Source organism: Pygocentrus nattereri, chromosome 5 (assembly GCF_015220715.1).
Source record: "Pygocentrus nattereri isolate fPygNat1 chromosome 5, fPygNat1.pri, whole genome shotgun sequence".
Taxonomy (NCBI): domain Eukaryota; kingdom Metazoa; phylum Chordata; class Actinopteri; order Characiformes; family Serrasalmidae; genus Pygocentrus; species Pygocentrus nattereri.
In genome coordinates this window covers 28,980,226-29,002,386 of record NC_051215.1, presented here as the reverse complement: position 1 = coordinate 29,002,386, position 22,161 = coordinate 28,980,226, and the positions used below count along the sequence as shown (strand labels likewise).

Sequence of the window (22,161 nt, the reverse complement as noted above, 5' to 3'; positions counted from 1 at the left end):
AAAAATGACCACCACAGCATCGTAAAGCCATAGGACTTATATTTTCATACAAAAATATTGCTTTCATCAACACTGTCATTATATACATCATTATAAAAGCCAAAGCTCATGTACGTGTCGACTTCAGTTTCATTGCTTTCTCTGAAAGCAGAGAATCATTCAGTCCTTCACCTGTCAAGTAAAAGCTTCACATTTCCTTGGGAAATTCATAGACTGAGAAATATACCTTGTTCACTGTGTTACAAGGGGTCATGGACACAGTGGGCACAAGCTTGGATCTCCACTTAACATAAGAGTAAATGGACAAACACATAGACTGATTATTACAGTTGGTCAACAAACATCCATTTGGAGGAAAATATATTTCAGCTTCGTCTTAATGTTTTACAGTAACTTTCATATATTTCAGTTGCTCTACAGAACCACCAAAATCCTGAATCCTACGTTGTACCATTTCTTTGTACCATACAAACAAAGCCCTTAAACAATTTGGAATCAAAGTGGAAGTTCTTTTTAAAAATTCAGCACAAAAATAAAAGACCCTGTTAGACTTGAAAAAAAGTGCTGATGACCTAAGAGAAGAAGGGAGAGGAGTACAAGAGAGTGGATATGCAGATATGGGCTGTACCAGACACACCTGAGATATGCAGACCGAATCTGATGGGTCATAAAAAAGAAAGGACGTCTTTCTTGACAGGTTCTTGATGTGTGTTTGACTGTGATTGAGAACACTTGGGCTGCACAATATGGATAAAAATGCCACGTTGCAATTTTAATTCTATACATAACCCTGGCAATATTTGTTGCGTTACATTAAAGTTTGTGTTTTTTTTAAAGAAATAGTTCACATCTTATGGGTGTTCTGGTGTAGTGGGTTGGCCAAGACATGTTTAGCTTCACTATGAAGGAACTGAAGCCAATTTCCTACAACAAACATCTTGGCTGATTGTTTAAATTTGATCAGATAATCGTTAGACGTGACACAGTTGCATTTATTAAGACAAATGTTTGTTGATTGACTTCATTTTGGGCATTCTGGTCTAAAATAAATGTCACACAATTCCTGTGGTGTCAATGAATCCTGACTGCTAGTCTAGCCACTAGACACTACTGGCCTGTCGATTCTATCACTAATCGCAGCAAAAAATGGACACCAGACACCACGTATTACCCTTTTAGCCACAAACAAGAAGCCAAACTGAGGTAAGTTGTCTAGAGAGCCAAGTAGCTGCCTTGCTAATTAGCTTTTAGCTTGCTATCTTCATCTCATGAGTCATTTCGGTCATTTGAGAGACCTATCCACTATTGTAATCAAAATAATTAACACAATTATACAGTTCCAATTGATATTTGGCCTTCCAGCAATAACATTACCTCTCCAGCTTCCTTCAGCAATTGCCAGCTCAAACAGTCCACCTCCAAAATTTCACCTTAAAGCAGCTGTACTATTGCAGACGTTCCTCCCACCTTCAAGATACATCAGAATGGGGGTTTCCTACTATTTAAACTGGGAAATCTCACTTTAGAGACTACTGCACCACTGTGTCCCTTTAATTCATCAACATATCCACAGAATTCTCTTAGCTTTGCTATGAGACAAAACTTTGTTTGTGATCTGCTAGAGGGCTTGTGTCTATTGTAGCATTCTGTGGTACCAATATTTGAAAGGTGCCTAAACAGACATACAGGTAGAAGTCCAGCCTGAACATTTAGCCCATTTGAAACATTCATATCCACGTTCAGAACCTCAGAAGAGGAAGCTAAGCTTCAGACAGAAGATACTGATATTGCACTCTGGTGGGGCCTCAATGTGGTCAGCTTCCTCTTGGATCATTCAAAAAAAACACATGGAGGAAGGAGCGTACAGATGATTTGACCACACCTTCCTCAACTCAGTCCCATAGGAGACGATTAGAGGGAGAGATGGCGGTGCAGGACCAACCTCTTCATCTCTCTCTCTTTCTCTCTCTCTCAGCTGCCCAGTTTGACGTATGTTAGCTTGCCTTTAGCTGACGTCATGCTGGTCGAGCCCGTCTTGAAGAGCACAAGCTGGTGTCCTGCAAAAAAGAAGCAGAACAAGAGACAGACTGTCAGAGAGAAGTGTCCACTGCCTGAGAACATTCTTTAGAAATGAGACATCAGGGGAAAGAGAATGACTACAGTGTGGGAGGAAATCATACAAGTTAAGATAGAAGGGAAAGATGTGGAGGGGTCAACAGAGGATGACAGAAAAGTGAAAGCAAAGAAGAGCGTGTTAACTCTAAACTCTGGACTTGTTATTCAGTTACTGATCATATAGTGCTGTAATTAGAAATAAAGTTTCTGTGCAGGTCCATTTTTTGTTCATCAGGGTACAAACAAACAATGTAAATTTACCCTCAAAAAGGTCTTAAGGTCCAATTGTGTACCTTAAGTTCTTCCAAGTGAACAGTACATATTTGCACCTTTTTATAACCTAATATTTTAAAAACAACAAAATAAAAAGCCTGTGTAATGTATGGAATGTGCAGGGAGGCTGGATATACGTGAGAGCAGACTTGAATAACCAAAACAAACTAACAAAATACAAAGTAACTAACTACAAGGCTTAAACAAAAATAGAAAGAGCAAACAAAACACAAGGTAGGGAAAGAACCACTACATCAGACAAAGTGACCAGACAAACAAAGGGCTAGATAAAGGCTACAACATGTGGGAACACCTGGGAGAGGGAGGAGACAGACTACAGACAGGTGAAGATACTAATGGGGAAGGCAGAGAAAGCACAAAGCACAAAAACCAAAACAAACACAAGCACATGGCAGAAAGCACATGGATACAACACAGAGCAAGAAACAGACACAGGAACAAGAGGAAACCATGACAGAACCCCCCTCCTAACGCACACCTCCCGTTGCACGAATAACATGCCATCAGGTAGGGACCAGAAAAACATGAAACATGACCAAACAGGAGACAAGAATGGGAGCTTCAACCAAACTGGGCATGGGACTGGACACAGTATAAAACATAGACTGAAAGTTCTTAGGTTGGGCAGTGGACTGCAAGGGTGGCCGGGCAGGGAGCTGCAAGGGCAGCTGGGGCACGGGAACAGGAGCTGGCGAGCTGGCACTGGAACACACCGGGGTAAGTAAATCAGGAGACACAGAAGCTATGGGCAGGTCCAGAAATTCTGAGGTTGCTGCAACGTCCTCGGAGCCAGGCGGGCCTGCTGCGACGTCCTCGGAGCCCTTACGCCTACGGTGTTTGCACTTCTTTAAGAGACTGCCTTTCTCCAATGTCTGTTCAGACATCACTTGCTCCTGGCTTATGGCTGGTTGAGGGACTCGGTCCAGGAAGGCTTAAGCAGCTATGACTTGCTGCTGGGCGATACACCGGGCCGAGCACCAAGTCCCTTGGCACCCCTCAAAATTATCCTCCGGTGGGAGACCAGCTCTCTCCCCATGCAAGATGGTGGACATATGGGCCGAGAGCAAGGTGGCTGAAGCTGGCGAACCCTCATGGAGCCTAAGCTCATTCTCTTCAATGGGCTTCTTTTGTACTTTGAACAAGCGTGCTAAATCCATGTTGAATGGTCTGGTCTTCTGTCATTTATGGAATAAGCAGGGAGGCTGAATAACCAAAACAAACTAACAAAATAGAAAAATAACTAACTACAGGGCTTAAATAAAGATGCACAAAGATGCACAAAGAGCACACAAAACACAAGGCAGGGGAAAGTACAACTACATCAGACAAAGTGACAAGTAGACCAGACAAACACCAACTGAAGCAAAGGGCTAGATAAAGGCTACAACAAATGGGAACACCTGGGAGAGGGAGGAGACAGAGACTACAGACAGGTGAAGATACTAATGGGGAAGGTGGGGAAAGTGCAGAGCACAAGAATTAAACAAAAATACAAGCACATGGCTACAACACAGGGCAAAAAACAGACATAGGAACAAGGGGAAACAATGACAACCTGGAGATGAGTTGGGGTGGGTGGAGTCAATACAATTTAGAGAATATAATTTCAATGGATTATGGTACAATTATGTTCCCTGACACTGAGATGTACCCTTGAGGATCCCACCCAGTCCCGTACCTTTTTCTCTGAGAATGTACTATGAATTATTCAGTCATTACTATAATAATAAAAACAATTTTACAGTGAACACAAATTATTTCACAAAGTAGAATAAAACAACATAATGTTGACAAAGCAACATTACAGAAAATTAAGCAATAAGCAATGAAATCACACTTTTTATACACTTTATTCATCTTCATTTGACTAAGGGTGTGTAATATGATCATATCTATTGCTACTACAATATAGTTTTCTAAGCATAGTGTAGATATCATCAGTATTGTCAGGCCTGTTTAAACGGATCTATTTCAGTGGTGTATCTGAAACATTCAATAAAGGTTTTTACATTTGTGATCATATCTTTTTAATATTTCACTACTGCTTCTTTTTTCTCTGTTCCAACTTATCAAACCTAAGAAAACCAAAATACTGTAGTAAGTATTGTGTATTGACAAAATGTCTTAAAGCGTGATTTTATATTTGCGCCATATCGCCCACTCCTGCAACTGAACCACCTGAATCATGTAAACTAAACACACCATTTTTCCATGTAGTTCTGAGAAGCAGGAGGGAAAATATAAACCTGCTGGCCGGTTATTAAACTTACAAAAAGTCAGGTTAAAAAAAAGATGAGACGACAGATGAGAAATGAGGAGGAAGAGAGAGTGTAAGAAGAAGAAGAGAGAGAGAGGAAAAGAGAGAGACAGAAAGAGGGGGGATGGGAGAGGAAGAATGCAGGACCAGTCTGCTCAAGGCTGTTTCAATAAAGATTAGTGATCGGTGTGCTGATGTACTGCTTTCAGGCCATGCTTTAATGAAGTGGCTGTGTGCTGCTGAGAGGGGGAGAAGAGGAGGAGCGCAGCAGAGGGAGGAAGGGAGGAAGCGAGTGATGAAAGACAAGCGCGCAGAGAAGGCGGGAATGACGGCCGCAGCACTGTTTGATCAGGAGGCCGTCTGTCAGCACACAGCCTTTACTGAACACAATCAACACTGAGCCATTTTATAATATCTGAATTACAGATGCTTCCTGCATAGAAACAATGCTCACAATTCAGCTGGGCTTCTTACCTGTCCAGGTGCTCTGATTGCCCAGGACAAAAGCTCTGCATTGAACGTGGCTCTCACAGACCCCAATGGCCTCACGGACATCATAAACAGACAGCATGCATCCGTCATGCTGATATGATGGCCAGCAGCGGTAGTTTTCTCCAGGAATTGAGGCGTCCACCACCCGTTTATATTCTACCAGAAAAGACAAAGCAGGGTAGATGAGGGGAAACATATTGGAAAAGTATGGGAAGATAATTGCTGGAAAAAAATATTGAAATCAGACAGATGTTCAGATTAAGAGTTTGATGGAGTACATATACATTGTTAAAGGTCCAAAATGTGCTGTTTATGCGCCAGTCCATGTACGTAAACTAAAGCCTTGGGTTCACTACATGACTTCAAATCTTAACAGATTATAAAAAGACTGGGCATCTCACATTACCACACCGTTTTTTTTTGGATGACTGAAATATTACAGGTCACACACTACTCAATTTTTAAGCTGTGGCTGAAGCGAACATAATTCTGAACTCTTGCAATCTCTTGCAATCTGTTATTTGGGGCTCCCGTTACTTGGAAACCCAAATAAATAAACGGAGCGGCTCTTCGGACACAGTAAAGAAGCAGCAGGCATACGTGTAAGTGAGGCTCATGGATTTAAAAATGTGATAAGCTGCAAAAAACAGCCCATTTAGAATGAATTGTTTTTGCAATGTCACTGAAAACAATTCATTTGCATAAATTCACATATTCAGCCTACAGCAGTTTAGCCCTGCTCATGTCCATCCATTCATGCTGAAGTTATAAGGAGTGATGCACAAAACAGGACAGCCTGTGCATGTATTGCTCTTAAAGGTACAGTAACAAAAAGTAACAGTAAAAATGGGCAAAAACAGCCTGTTTCATCCTAAGGCATAAAATACTTTCAAGAAAAATGAACTATGACTGTTTTTGGTACATAAACACACATAAATGTCTTAAGTGAACATCAGATGAAAAATAAAATACAAGAAAAATGTAGTTTATGGGCCCTTTAAGTATTGTATACAGTTATAATGAGCACTAGTGGTGTAACACATATTTTCAGGTTTAATATATTTTTTAATATGTGTTATGTTACAAGTGTCTTCATTCTACAGAGATCTAATTCTAAAATACACAATCTGGTTTGGGTCTTACATATAAGATTTCAAATAGAAATTTTTCAACACCTGCCTGCACTCTAACAAAATAATCTTCAAACATCTAGAATTTAGCAGGATGGAACAGGAAAAAAGGCCAATTATTTGCATGTGGATGTTTACAAGTCCTGCCCCCTTGACCCATTTTAACCTGATAGGATGCACATAGATGTCTACTTTTGATAATTAACAGTCTTTTTTATGAAAGACCGTAAATGAGAGTCCCTTAAAAGAATTTTAACTTTTCTCAATTTTTTTGATACTGTATTGAAATTATTACAGTCAATACCAAAGTACAGTCCATTCATTGTGAAATACCACTTCAGTCTAAAGGAGCAGCAGAGCACACATGAGACTTTATAACACGCAAAAGAAGAAAGTATTCCTGTATATAGAAAAACTTGTGTGTGCAGATCAATGCTTCGTTGCTACAGCACAGGACAAGCTCTCTCATTGTGTGAACTCGTTAGGGGTGTCTACAGACTGCTGTTGGTCTGTGCTGGACACAGAGACATTGTAAACGCCACTCGTCGTGACCCCCACCACAATGCGTCACCAGGCAACCACAGCTCGAGAACAGAAGAAAAGAAGATAAAGAGAGAGGAGGAGAAAGAGGCAGATAAAGAGATGTGAGGATGTGGAGCCTATAGAAAAATAAACTAACAACCACCCTCTCAATGCCGCCCACAGCGCTCTCTCCATCTGTTACCTCCCTCCTTCCCTGCTAACTCCCTCAAAATGTTACCTGGTATTTATCCTGGCTGTATCAGTACATCAATACATCTAAATGTCAACACTCTTTTCTTTTACTGGATCTACTTTTCTCAATACTGCCACCATTTCATTTTATCTGTAAAGAACACGTCTAGCCAAAACTTTAGACTGGGTTTACAGTGAGACTTTCATGCAACTTTGATTGCACTTGAGTTGCATAATGTAAATTGTCTTGCAACTCACTTGAAATGCAGCGGTAACAAATGCAAGAATTTCACCTTTATGGAAAAGGTTTAATGAAACATCCAATAATGCCAACAGCACATCCCATGACCATGTCAAATGACATACTTTCTAACCATTGATTTCACTGAATCAATATAAAAGTATAAAACAGGAGATGTTTTATTGGCTGGTTAAATAGAGACTGCACCCTGCCTACCAGTTTCAAGGGTGACAGCTTTTAATTTCATCAGTTTCCTGAGCCATGTACTTTCTCAAAGGTAAAGTAACAAACTGTGTTATCCAGCCAACTAACATTAAAAGCTGTTTAACAGGTACCTGTGCCATAGCTAGATTAATCTGCTTCTAGCTTGACAATTTTACACTGAGCACAGATCCATTAACTTCTTGTGCTCTTGAGGTAGGCTGACTGAAACACCAGGTAGGCTATAACTGTAATGGCTACTTATACAGAAAAAATAAAAAACTTAAATATATCTAGTAAAAAACACTAGACAGTCAGATAGAAGACTTCTTGTGTAACTGTCGTGTTGCACTGAAATTATATAGTGGGCAACTCACTGTGTAAATCTGTGTAAATCAATCTGTCAATCTGTCAATCTGTGTAAATCAAGCCTTAGGCATGTTAAACACATACTTCTTCATCTTGCTTTTCATTTCTGTACAGTGAAAAAAGCTATGAAAATGACACAAAAAATAAATAAACGTAAAAACACAGGCTACTGTGGCATGCGCCCGCTCCCCGGGCCCCAACGATGATGCCAGAGAGAGCTCGCAGAAAGGTGGGGCCCGAGCACTCAGCACGACGCACCTCGGCGAGGACACCAGGGAGCTGAGGGGGTGGAGTGCAGAGCCCGAGCTCCCCCAACATATGCAAGTCACGGGAGTGACGGCGGGAGGAGGGGGACGACACTGATGCCACAGCTACGAAAAGGCATTTATTAAATGAAATAGAAGTTAAACATTTTGTGTTAAATACATATTTTCCAATAGAACTAAAGGCCAGAAAATGATTGCCCAACCAAAAACTGCCATGAGTAAACAGCTGCAACATTGTCTTTTAGAAAGTGTCATTTTTATCAAGAAAAGCAAAGTAACTGATTTGACTATTTCAGTGTAGGTGTGTTGCTCTGTTCCACACCATAAGCTCTGTATGTTCAATGTGTCACGTTGATACATTGATCATGTCACAGACAGATAGTATATGTGAAACATGCCCCAGCATGATGCAGAATGCTGCTCTGTCCAATCAGAAACTTTTACAGTGCATCCAACAATAAACACAGCTCGGAGATTTTTAATACAGTGAAAGAAAACAAGGCAGCACAAACAAAGCTCCAATTCCACATGCTGATCCAGTTCACAACCTTCTCTGGGGCAGATATTAATGAGTTAAAGTCGGCAAAGCTGAAGTCACTAGCCATGTTTACAACCAGCCTAATAATCCATTAATAATCCGACTAATAGCTCATTCGGAATAGAATTTGCCGATGTAAATACTTTAATCAGAATAGTCTAGTCCGATTGAGGCCATTCGAAATACTATTTCTATCCGATTGAACAAGGTGGTCAATACTGTAAATAATCTGTTAAATAGAAGAATAATAGCCATGTAAACGCCTGTATCTGATTACATTTCCAATCAGAACATCTAAGTCCATTCTGCATGTGTGTTGCATCATATTGAAAGTTCATAATGTTCAACATGGCAGAGCAAATTTTGGATCGGATTACTTGTAGTGAGCATGTAAATGAAGATTTTCATTAGATTGTTGAGGACAGTGAGCATAAACACCTCAGTCTTAATCTACAAACGGAATGCATTCAATTGGATTGGCAAAAATCTTTGCATGTAAACATAGCAACTGAACGTGCCACCGTCGATACATAAGATTAAAGATTGGTATCAAATTACTTCTTCAGGAACAGTAATGATGGATTAAATAAAATGTCTCTTTTGAAAACTGTGATTCTGATGGTTCCTCACACAACAAATGCCATTTATTTGAACCCAATCTTCCTACAGTCTCATCTCTCACTTCCAAGTGAAGGAATTTGTCTCCGGCCTGCTGCCGATGATGAATATGCAGTGGGCGAACAGTCACATTTGTCAAAGGAATAGTGGAGAAAGATTAGGCAATGGTCTTAAGGATAATCGTTTGCTGTTCTCTTTTTGACCAGAGGAAAATATTCAGTGTATCCTGAAACATAAACCAAGAAAGAAAATCAAACAAGGATGGATGGTAGAGAAACAGGCCTCTGTAACTCGGCCAACACTCACATTAAACTGGCCATGCGGGCCAACTCTTAATGGCTGGACGCTGCACTGAATCATTGTTTTTTCTAAAATAATGGAGAGGCTGTATGTTTTTTGTCATGGTGGTGCTATGTTTTCCAGAATGATCCTATTTATACTGAGACACACAAAACTGACCTAATATTAAAACTCTGTTTACACAGAAGTCCACTGTAATACACATTTCACTGGGTAACTTCCATAAAGCTATGTCCACTCTAGACCACTCTACCTACATTTCACTAGAAGCTAAGACGTGCAACTTGCATGAAAGTTGCATGCAGTATCATTGTAATGAAGTTTGACAGTTGCAAAAAGCAATTCAAAAACAAAGTTGCATGCAACACATTTGAATGAACTGCTAGATATATTTATCTATTTTTATTGTCTTCATATACTTTTTCCAGCTGTCATTTAGGTTCATTTTTCAATATCTATATTTCTACAATGAATCCAGTTATGCAGATCACCATAACAGCAGGTTTTGAGTGACATTTGTTTGTTTTCATAGCTCAGAGAACTGGCTGAATGAAAAACTATCAACCTTCCAGTAAACCATCTTCTGATTTATGTTCTTGTCCATTAACTCAGTGAAATAAATAATTTGAAACTATGTCATTTGATATAATCATGTGACACATATCAACATTTTGATTGGCCATTTCATGAAACTTGTTCCATGAGGTTGCAACTTCTGTAGCTAAGTTTCAAATGAGTTGCAGGACACTTTACATTATGCAACTCAAGTGCAACTGAGTTTCATATACATGTCAAGCAACATTCTCCACAGAAAACTAACTAAACTAACTAAACCAAACTAAAACTAACTAACTAAAGATATCCACAGAAAACTAACGTATTTTACATGTTCCACATTTGTTCTGCTTGCAAACCTAACGCTGCAGTTTCCTCATTAAGAGCATAAACTGCGGTTTTGATTTGCAGGCCACTGTGGAATTTAATGTTCTTCTGATCTCAGAACTGATCTTATCCATGCAAGACTCATTACACTAAACACAGCCTGAATGCTGGTCTACCACAGCGCAGCCATAAGTCATGTTTGTGACTGACACATTTACAGTGCACAATCTGTTTTCTGCAATATGTTTTGTCCAGTGAAATGGTGGCGAAACGAACTCCACTGGCTGTCCGAACAGCAGACTTGTGGCCTTGAAATGCAGACTGAAGATATATCTCTTTTTACAGCACTTAAGTGAGCACTGATGTAAGTACTTATTGAAATGCATTGTATTGCACTGTGTCTAATTCTGTTTCTTTTTCTACAGGTACCAACATAGGCTTTTGTTTCTAGCAATATCTGGGCTCAAGAGTAGCTTTTCCTCTAACCCAGAGGTCAACAAAATACAGCTCTTTTACTGCCCTGTTGCGGCTCCACAGCAGATGTAGGTTTTTAGGTAAAAATACAATTATCCTCTGTTGCAGTAAAATAATCCTCTGCTGATCGTTATAACACAGCTTTAGGAATAATGGTCGCTGGAGTTAAAGTAGCCTATAACTGCTAATTCACCAAAGGTAAAGAGAAAGATTTAAGGTGAACATTGATAATCTGGAGATGAATGGACAGCTGGTTTCCTAATACATTTAATCTGGAAGAGAAACTGTCAAGCACTAAAAAGTTGTGAAGCTGAAGTCAGATTCTCATTCTCCCATTCCACCTTAAGGGGCACAGCAGGCACCGTTTAAGGTGGAACAGGAAAATTTAAACAAGAAGATGGCGAATAAGAAGTTGAAGAAGAAAAGAAGAATAAGAAGTTGACTTCAGCCTCGTAAAAATGAAATGTTGAGAGATATTTAATAAGAAACTATTCCACTTGTGAGGAAAAGTTTTCTGCTGGAGATGTGAGAAAAGAGGCCATAGCTGAGCTAAATCTTAAAGCAGAGCGAAGTAAGTCTGGGTTTTCTTTTATATTTTTTTGATTGTATGCATACATCAGCACATACTGAGACATATTTACAGCCAAGATGGTAAATTGTACATAAATGGACATATAATGTCATGGACCCCAAGGAGGTTATTTTATTTATTTATTCATTTTTGTTGAAAGGACAAAACAGGTCTTCTTAACATTTGGCTTGCCAACTCCTGGTCTAACCTACTTGTATTAGCAAAGATGCGTTCTCTGACAACAAAGCACTTTTGTAAGTCACTCTGGATAACAGCATCTGCTACATGCTGCAAATGTAAATGGGAATAAAACGTTTTTTAAATGTGGGCTGTCTATGAAAATAAATCATCATTGTGTGCATCAGAGAAAAGATCAGAGCACATTTGCGTTTGTGGGTAGAAGAGGAGAAAATTTAATTGATTATAATTTATATATATATTTATATATTTTATAATTTGAATGTGATAAAAAGTGTCTTGTGTTGTGTTCAGCCTAGTTTAGTGGGAAAGGAAAATGTGCCTTAGGTCATGTTTTTACTTTGAAAAAGTGGAAAAATGTCATAATTGTAAACTGAAACCTGTTTAAAACAAAATGTAAAATGTAAATGTAATTTATTGCATAGATATGTAAATGTGACTACGTGAGTATAATGTATAGCTATATAAGGATCTTTAGCGATATACTATAGTGTACTATATTATAAGCATGTATTTATTGTGAATCGTATAAAGCAAATTGACTGTAACTGGAACTGTAGAGTTCTAATTGAGTAAAGGACAGTGCTCAGTTGATTCTGTGCTGAGGCCGTGTGTGTGATCAGTGTGTGCGTATGCGGGCTGGGTTTAACTCGGGCGTGTAGAACGAAGTGCCGTCTCCACACTAGTCTATCAGTTCAGCTTCAAAACACTGTGACAAGAGACCTGATGAGAGGAGAACTTCTTCAAAGCCTCCACATCCCCTATTACTGCAAACCCCCCAACTGCTCAACCATGAATCACTCAGCCTCTCTCTCAGCCTCTCTCTCTCTCTCTCGTTCTCATTTTGTATTTCTGCCCCTTTCTCTGTCTCGTTCTTTCTTTTTCTGCGGTAATATTGCTCTCGCCCTCTTTCTTTTTCTCTTTCTGCCTCTCTGCCTCTATTTCTCTTTTTTTCTCTTTCTGTCTCTCTGCCTCTTTATTTCTCACTCTCTCTTTTTATCTCTTTCTGTCTATCTTTCTGTTCATTTATTTTTGTCTCTCTGCCTCTCTCTCTGTTCCTCTCTCTCTCTCTTTTTATGTCTCCCTCTCTGTCTCTCTCTCATTACCTTTCACTCTATCTCTATGTCTCTCTCCAGAGGCTGTGGTTTGGCTGGTTGATTTACTAGTGTTCTCAGCCTGTTCTCGTAAAGAGAGGGATGGTTTCTGAACGGGGGTCTCAGGACCCTCTGTCTGTGCTGAATTTAGTGCGTGGAGTGTGTCTTGGTAAAGTTATGGACAAGAGGGCGGGACACACACCCCCTCATGTGGCTCTGAATACAAGGGAAGAGGCAGTCAGCAGTAAATAATGCAGACTATTAGATGCTTTATAGGTCTAATGAACGCTTTACGGAGCTCTCGCTTTCGTTAAACGGCCGAGTTATATTCACGAGGGATGGCAGGGAGGAGAGAGAGGAGACACACTGCCCTGTCTGGATCTATGAACAGCACAAACACTGACACTGAGCAATGCTTTACGAGAGCCATGTCGCTTTATGAGACCTTTTAACAAAGAACCATCAGCAGAAAAGAAACACTCACTAATCCTACTGTACACACACAGCACCAGTCTAAAGTTCAGCAGACATCCCTACTCAAAGAAGGGCTTTCCTCATTTCTATGATTTTACATACATTATAATTACAGTGAAAACATCAAAACTATAAAACAACATGAAGAATGATTAGAATTTTTAAATTCATTTCAACTTGATGCGTCTTAACACACTCTTTTTCTCTCGAGCAGCTTCTCAAGAGGGAGACACTTAGAACAACTTTACACAATATTGGTTTGGAAGGTCATAAATAAAAATCAGCCACCCTATTTCTATTTGTCTTGGATGTGAATTTTATCAGCATTCAGGTCAAATTGACTTTAAAGAGCCCATTTCACAACCATATTTTTCTCACTTTTTGGAAACAAGGCTACATTAACACAGCAGGTAAAAGTGGCTTAAATCTGATTTTCTCACCAAATCCAAAACCAGATATTTTGGTTTGACTGTTCATCTTTTAAATGTGATCTGTATGCGACTTTGGTTTGAACAGATCAGCTCCTAAACTGACCCGCATGTATAAAAGAACAATACTTCACGAGGCGACTCGTCCAGACGTAAACAGTCATGACGGCCAGCAAATGCCTGTCACTCTCAGAGTTTTCAGTTTCGTCTTTGCCAGCATCACAGGAGCGATTATGAAGTTCTGGTGGTTGACAGCTGGGATCATCACCGAGAAAGTGTTCTCGCTGTAGAAAGGGCGCATTACTTTGCCACTTCTTTGGTTTGTGTCCTCGGATTGTTTAAACTGTTTTTTGACGCCACAGCCTCGGGCTCCTCCGGCCTCATTCGGGTGTTTTGTTCGAAACATCTTCGAACATGGAGCGGTTGTGATAAGTGCCTTCTAATTTTTCAGTACAGAAACATCAGTCTAAGTGTTTATGAGTCTCAGCAGTGCGAAATTACGATGAATGTCAAGTTGGACTGACGTAACAGTCGCATGAATTTCGATCTCATTGTTCAGACTGAGTCGCAGTGCTGCAGATGAGATACGTATCAGATTTCAGTACCACATGTGAAAGTGTCTCAGATCGGAATTTAAAATGTCAGATTCGATGCGTTTGCTGTTCACACTGACACACAAATGACATCTGTGTCACATACGGAGAAAAAGATTGTATTTGGGCCACTTTTACCTGCTGTGTAAACGTGGCCTAAGAGTTGTTGATGTACTAGATAAACACTGTCAAAGTTTAAAATGTACCATTCATTCTATATAATGTAATGTCATATGTAAACCAAACAGCCAATTCTGAATTACTGTTTTTGTGATGTCAAATACCCACACCCTCCCCCCAGGCCCCCGTCACACAGATTAATGTTGAAGTTGTACGGACTGTTTCAGCCAAGACTGCTGTTTAAAATAGGTCACTTACATATTAATTCTGACTGCTTTTGGAACATAAACCCACACAAATGACTTAAAAGGATACTGGGAGTGGGGGTTGGGGAAGCACATGAAAAACCTAGAATACAACAAGTTTAAAATTACAAAAATTATACACTTAATCAGCTTTGGCCAGACCTTTGACTGGCATTGCACTGTTCTCCTGCTTGTAACGAATAAATTGTAATAATCCCCTACCTGACAATACCGCTGGTACATTTACCCTCATGTGTACAGTGTATGTATTATAAGATGGAATAAATTCAAACATGAAGCTGAATTCAGCCTTGTAAAAAGCCAAATGTTGAGAGACATAAACTATTCTATTTTTGTGGAAAAGTTTCCTGCCAGAGATGTGAGAAAAGAGGCTATGGCTGAGCTACAGCTTAAAGCAGAGCGAATTAAGCCTGCATTTTTGTTTATTTTATATTTTTTAGCCACTAGTACATTGTGTGGAACTGCAGAACTGAACCATGCTTAATTTTGCTGATATAGTCCATTCAAACATGCCAGGATTAGCCTTTAGATCAGATCCATATTCTCCCATGAGCGCTGTGCAGTGTAGTCAATAGCAAGCAAGCTAATACAAATGGTTACAAGTGTCAAACAATAAAAATGTGTTAATGGCATCAAATACTGTTGCATTAATAGTTTACTGCACTACTTTGTAGCCGCTCTGTGTCAGATGAAGATGTGCAGCTTGAAGGAGTTAAAAAGCCTGGTTGTTGAGAATTTTTCTTAAAGCACTCATCAGTCAACAAGTATCTGTGCTTCTGCTTTACACAACCAATGGAGCGAGGAGAGGCGACAGAGAGAGAAAGAGAGCGAAAGAGTGGAGCAAGCGCTCTAGACTGTGAAGGAGAAAGAGGGAGAACAAGAGCAGACAGAGTGGATTGAAGAGGAAAGTAAAAGCGAGCAGGTGAATGAACAGAAAAGGGTCAAAAGAGAGAAACAAATGAGCAAGTGAAAGACATAAGAGGACAGACAGCCAGGCTTCCCTTTTTTCTCTAGAACCATCCAAAAGAAAACAAGAACAGCCAGTCAAAACTCTCTCTGGCCTCTTTTTCCCCAGTTATATAAACTCTAATCTTTTTAATCTCGTCTCATTTGTCCCGAGTACATCAGAGTTTTCCCTGCTTTGCACACACACACACACACACACACACACACACACACACACACACACACACACACACACAGAGAGAGACACACACACACACACACAGACACAAACTTGTTTTTGTATAGTGTAAGGATGCAAAGCTGTATATATTCTGTGTAATTACCTACATTGTTAGAAATCAAGGTACCATGCAGGTACATGATTCATTCATCAAGGTACAAACAATATAAGTGTACCCTCAAAGGTACAACAGTGGTTTTAAGGTCCAGTGGTGTTCCTTACATGAGTTTTTACTAGTGGAAAAGTAGATATTTGTACCTTTTCATAACCAAATGTTTTAAATCAGAGCATTAAAATAAAAAGACTGGAGACGAGACAGGGGGTGTGGAATCAATACAACCTAGAAAATATTATTTCAATGGATTCTGGTACAGTTATGTTCCCTGATTACAGGTGCTGAGATGGACCCTTGAGGGTACCACAACAGTGACAAGAGGGGTACTGCCCCAGTAACAGTGTCGTACCTTTTTTTCTGAGAGTGTACATATATATATATATATATATATATATATATATATATATATATATATATATATATAATTTTATGTGCCATATGCATTATACAAATCATTGGTGTTGAAACAAAATCTTATATCTAAGTTTTTGTTGTTTTTTCATTTTTTGGCATAATTTAAAAATCACCAGCAGCCTTAATTATTAGACATAATCTCCAAAATGGTAACTTTACAGGAGAAGGATAAAATATACTGTATTTTTAATGTAAGTCAATGGAACCAGACTTTTTCAAAACATTTTGGGCCATTTCTTTTGGTCCATTCATCACAAAATTTACACACAATGTAAAGGGCAACATGCATTTTGGCAATTATGTCAAAAACTGAAAAACGACAAAAATGGAGATGCAAGGTTTTGATTTCTGACAGCAGAGACATGTAAGTATTCATATGTAATAATATTCATATGTAAAGATAAAGTATTAATTCATATTAAGAATTAATATAATATATATTATATATGAATAAGTGTTAATACCTATAAATAATAATAAGTTCCATAATAAAAATCTAATACTATTATAATTAAATAATCTAATTATATATATATATATATATATATATATATATATATATATCATACAGCATGAATTATAAACGTTACTGATTATACATGTGTTTTGGCTTAACCGCTCAAATGACTAGGTTAGGGCCCAAAGTTTTATTACACGCTTGTCTAACCTGAAAATATAAAAAGTCAGGTTGCACTGAAGTCCCTTCAGTTACTGAATAATAAACCGTAGTATTTAATAAGCCTGGGATTTTAAGGGGTTAAAACTGTATTGGCTTATGAACAATAATGACTATATTCATATTGTTGATTTGGCTACCAGACACTTTCATATTCTACAGTGAAATCACTTCATTATACACTCTGAAGTGATACATTTTGTTTTGTGTGGACTACTTCTGTGAAATCCAGTTACAACCAGAACCTCATGATAATGATAGTTTCATTTTTAACTGATCAGGACTTGAACAAGAAGTTGCTTCTGGTGACAAAAAGCAGACGCAAAATATAACAGCCAATCACTCACTTTTTACATGCTAGTGTTTAGACAAGATGGGCCTCATACACAGTGAAAACACTGGTTTTAATATTCCCCCATTAAATATTTCCACACTGCAGGCATTTAGACCTCTTTGTAAACTTATATGAATGTTTCACAGTGCTGCAGGTTGTGGATAATGCCTGTTTACGTCAGTTCAATGTCAGTGGTCTAAATAAACTACAAAACACAAGAATAAAAGGATCAGACTTGAACTGAGTGTACTATTGCTGATAGCAGACCCATTACAATATGCTAGGATCAGCTCCGATATCCATGATAAGAAGAACTTTCTAACTTCTTTATCCCTGACCTTAACATCAGTAAGCAAAAAGAATTGGTTTTAGCCTTTCAGTTATAAACAATAAAACAAGCAGCTTTTATAAAGAGCACTTTACAAAGTCAGAACCATTGTGTTTTGTTTACCTGTTTTTTCTCTCACATAAACACAAGCACAGTCCTCCTCACCTCTCGTTCTGCCCTCTATTCACCTCCGACCTACCCAACCTATTTATTCTCATCCTCTGCCAGAAAGTAGGACATGTGTTTATTCAGTACATGCTGAACTTTTTGAAAGTGCAGCAGGAACAGGGTGGGAATGAAAGGAGTCGCTTATATAACTTCTACCACTAATCAGTCAAAACAGAGAAATATATGCTGACTGTAATTACTTAGAAATGTTATCAGATAGTGTGAATTGGAGGAGGCACAGTGACTTTCGCAAGAGCTCGGCAAGAGTCTCTGAAGCTTGTTATAGCAGGAGTTGCGCATACGTCAGTGAATTAGAGGTGATACAGCCTCTCTGCTCTGATTCACTCTCCTACACATGTTTTGGGCATGTATCATACTAGGAGGTCTGTAGTTATTATTCTCATTTTCCTATGAATTCAATTCACATTATTATTTACATTTGAGTTACATTGCTAAATATAACTATTTATTAACTATGTAATTACCAAATACTACCAGCTCATTAGTCAATAATTGAACCCTTTGGAGTTATTACAGCTTTACAGAGTTATTATTCTATTTACATGTGATTACACTGTAATTATTGAGTAATTACACAGTAATTATTACTTTTGCAGTTATATAATTAGGCAACAAATGATATAGCTATTTACAATCTGAAGAGGCAGATTTGAGTCTGTACTACCACTTTTTTCTTTCTCAATGTCAGTATCAAAAATATAAACGTGGCAGAATGTAAAAAAAAGTATGTTTTTACCTTTCCACAAAATTGTACAATCTGTACAATCAAAAATACCTTTTGTCAAATTAAGATAAAATATCTACACCTATTTACAAAGTACTCACTGAAAGCTTAGAATCTGTTAGCTAGAATAATATAGCTATGAATGAAAAATGATCAAACAATAGATAAGAGGAAGCATGGGGGGGGGCTGTCTACAGACGGCTGATCTGAGCTTTATGTGTGCGTTGTGTCAGTGTGTGTACCCGTTTTATGCATCTGTGTGTCGTTCATGAGGTACTGTCCACTCCTGTAAATGTCCAGCGCCTTCTCAAGGTGAGCTAGAGTCTCATCGGTGCCCCAGAGCAGCTCCCCTAAAACACACATTCACAACACAAGCTGTCAGTACATCACACTTACACACTGATCTGAGACAGTTCACAGTCAACATCCAGTCCGCTAACGCTGACCCACTCGGTTTACTGCAAATGAAACGCAGCGGAATTGTGCACGCCAAAGCCCTGCTAAATTACCTCAGAGCAAGGACTTTTTACAAGGAAAGAGAGAGATATAATCAGTGCTAAAGCCCACCCACGCTACCCGTGGCTTCACGGTCTGTTTTGCCCAAGATGAGCAGATTTCAAACTCTATATGACATACCATAATACTGATGAACAAGCTGATAGAGAGCACGCACAAAGCAGCCTGATCGGGGAGGGATTCTAGGGGAAAGGGGTACACAGGAAAGGAGACAGAATGCTAGCAAGGACGTAAAAAGATCTGTCGGAGTTCGACTGCCAAATACCTGCATAATTTCATAAGCTGTGTTTCTGGACGTTGAGCACATGCCTTACAAAAGCGGTTCCCAATCTAGCTCACATTTTAAGTGTTTTCCTAATGGATCACATCAAAACACCAATATATTCAGGACTGATTAGCTCCACGTACAGCTTGAAATATGTGTCTAACGTTGGGTTTGCTGTCCATGAGGTCTACATTCATGAGTAAACTGATACGCATGAAATTCAACAGCAAATCGATTTAGGCAAGTGCAGTTTATGGCAGCCAAAAGAACATTACTTAATGTGCTTGGCAAAAGAAATGTAGCACCTCACAGATAACAGCATGTTATGGAAAGTTTATCCAGACTAAATGTTTGGAATGTTGTTTAAATGCACTGCTTTCTGAAAAAAAAATGTTAATGCTGGATTTAAACTTAATTTTGGACACTGATTATTTGATTAAATCATATTATTTGATACTATTATTAAATCCATGACCTAATGATGGCTAATATTGTTACTATACTGTAATTAAACTGGCACTATTGTTATAAATATCGGGTTTTATTCAGCATTTTTAGTGACAGGTGATGATAGATCATGAAAATTTGCTTGAGGATTTTCTTTCTCAGGTCAGGTTCAGGGTCAAAATTTGGTGCGGTGGGTCAAGCCATGCTGGGCTCAGATAGAAGGTTATTGGGATGGTGTCCTACCTAAATTTCAGGCCCAATTAAATCTATGAATCCAGGACCATAATTCTGCTTTACTGTTATACGGAATAACACTCTGTATGCATTTAACACCACTGGTACTCAGCCAGATCTATTTCTGACCTTCTGGCAGTCGTTGGGTTACCAAACACTTCTGGCATCTGTCTAATCTGAGTGTCTTTATTTAATCTCACATGCAAACTTGTATTACTTTTATCATAATTCCACTATCCAGTCGACCAGAGAATCTCTGTGTTGCCCTTGTGAGCCTTGTTTCCTTTGAAGGTGTATTCCTCATGCTTTTAGATAGTCTTTCCTGCCACTGGATCAGGGTTTTGGTGTACAACCTACACATGTGCTATGTGTGAGAGAGTGCACTGACCTGTGGAGTTGACAATCTTGTCGAGAAGAGGCCTGAGGGCAGTGGGGGCACTGTGAGGGAGCAGGTAGGTAAAGAAGAACCTGCATACAAGAAAAGAAGGTCACCTAAAATAAGCCTTAGAGCACTTAACAAACCACAGCACATATTTACGTAGCTCCCCTGAGACGGTCACTAGAGTAATTTGGAGGTTGGATATCATGGCATACTGGTACAATAGATTTGTTTGTCCTAAATGTAGTTCAATTTAAATGGCACCAAAAAACTAATGTGACATAATAATATTATTATGTCACATTATCTATAAAGATGGACAAAAGTAAGGACTATTACTGGTTTTACCTATTCAATAGCGCTGATTAGTTATGGCAAAAATCATAACGATGATTAGTTTGGTCAAAATTAAAATCATGATCATTTTTGCATGATTACTCATTGACCATTCAGTTATTGAATTAAAAAAAACTTGCATTTTTAACAATGGATTTCCTTTGAAACTTCAACTGAAAGAAATAAAATTGTTAAAACAGATACATAAATAAAATAAATGTTATAAATAAATAATGCTAAATCAAAATAAATAAGAACATAAGAGTAACTTCACTGTAGTGTAGTTCCAAAACCTACTGAAAACTACTAAACACATTAAAATTACAGATAAAAATAAATTAGACCAAAATAAAGATGAGGGCTTTTAGGAGGGGCGAAAGGAAAGGGGTGCACTGGATTATAACACAAAACAAAATGAGAGCATTATTGCAATATGGAATGCGGCACAATAATCGTTTAATCTTGATTATCTTGTTTTCAAGCCAAAATCACCACTGAGAATAAAATTTGATTACTTGCCCAGCCCTACTACAATATATTTTTGTCTGTTTTTATAAAAAACTACACATTATACAGTGTCAGGAACACAAATGGAAGTCTATTTGAAGCAATCTGTAATAATTATGCTAACAGTTGTCTATAAGCTTTCTTTACTTGTTGGCTTCATCAGCCTGAGTACATTAGACGTAAGAGAAAAACGGTAAATTAGATTTTTCATCAACCTATTCCCTTAGCTTCAGATATGATCTATAGTCCATGTCCCATGTTCACCTGTAGGCATTGTACAAGTTCCTCTTCTCGTTGATGCCCTGGCAGTGCCCATTGCTGCACTGGAGTGTGAAGTTGCGGGCAGGGAACTCCAGCAGGCAATCTGAGGAGGAGGAGCAGGGTGTCTCCTCCACACTGGCATCGTCCAGGTCCGTCACCTTCAGCTCTCCGTCCACCAGCACAAACTGCCTGGGCCTGAAGTCCAACAAGGTGAGAGAGCCCAGCGGAGAATGGGTCAGATAGTGCAGCAGCCGCATCAGACTCAGACAGATCTGCAGGACAGAACCAGAGCAAAAAGACTGTTTGAGAAGATGACTCTGAATTAGAGTGCCAGCAAGAATGTGAGTCTGAATTAGCATGCTAATCCTGACTCACACTCTCAGACGTTACTCTGTGCATTGATTTGTGCTGGACGCAGCTTCAGGACACAGCAAATCTCAGAAGTTTTTGGTTAGTGGCTAATCCCAAAGGCCTAAGCCACTCAGTGTGCATGTGCATGATTGTGGGCGTCTGGGAGCAACTGCCTCAGCACTACAATCACCACTTAATCTCTCAAAGCACCACTTCAATGTGTGTGCGCCTATGTGTGAGTGCCTTGGGAATTAGTGCTCTTAT

The 22,161-nt window shown here is 38.9% G+C and overlaps 1 protein-coding gene across 1 annotated transcript in view; it reads right to left on the bottom strand.

The window, feature by feature from the left end:
* Positions 1-22: 22 nt before the first annotated feature.
* pkdcca (protein kinase domain containing, cytoplasmic a) overlaps positions 23-22,161 on the bottom strand; it is a 51,755-nt gene continuing 29,616 nt past the window's right edge. The window contains exons 4-8 of the mRNA XM_017690633.2: positions 21,550-21,818; positions 20,452-20,531; positions 18,844-18,951; positions 5,141-5,314; positions 23-2,057 (exon numbers count right to left, since the gene is read on the bottom strand). Of these exons, the coding sequence (XP_017546122.1) occupies positions 1,972-2,057; positions 5,141-5,314; positions 18,844-18,951; positions 20,452-20,531; positions 21,550-21,818 (717 nt within the window). The 3' untranslated portion in view covers positions 23-1,971. The remainder of the gene's footprint in view (positions 2,058-5,140; positions 5,315-18,843; positions 18,952-20,451; positions 20,532-21,549; positions 21,819-22,161) is intronic.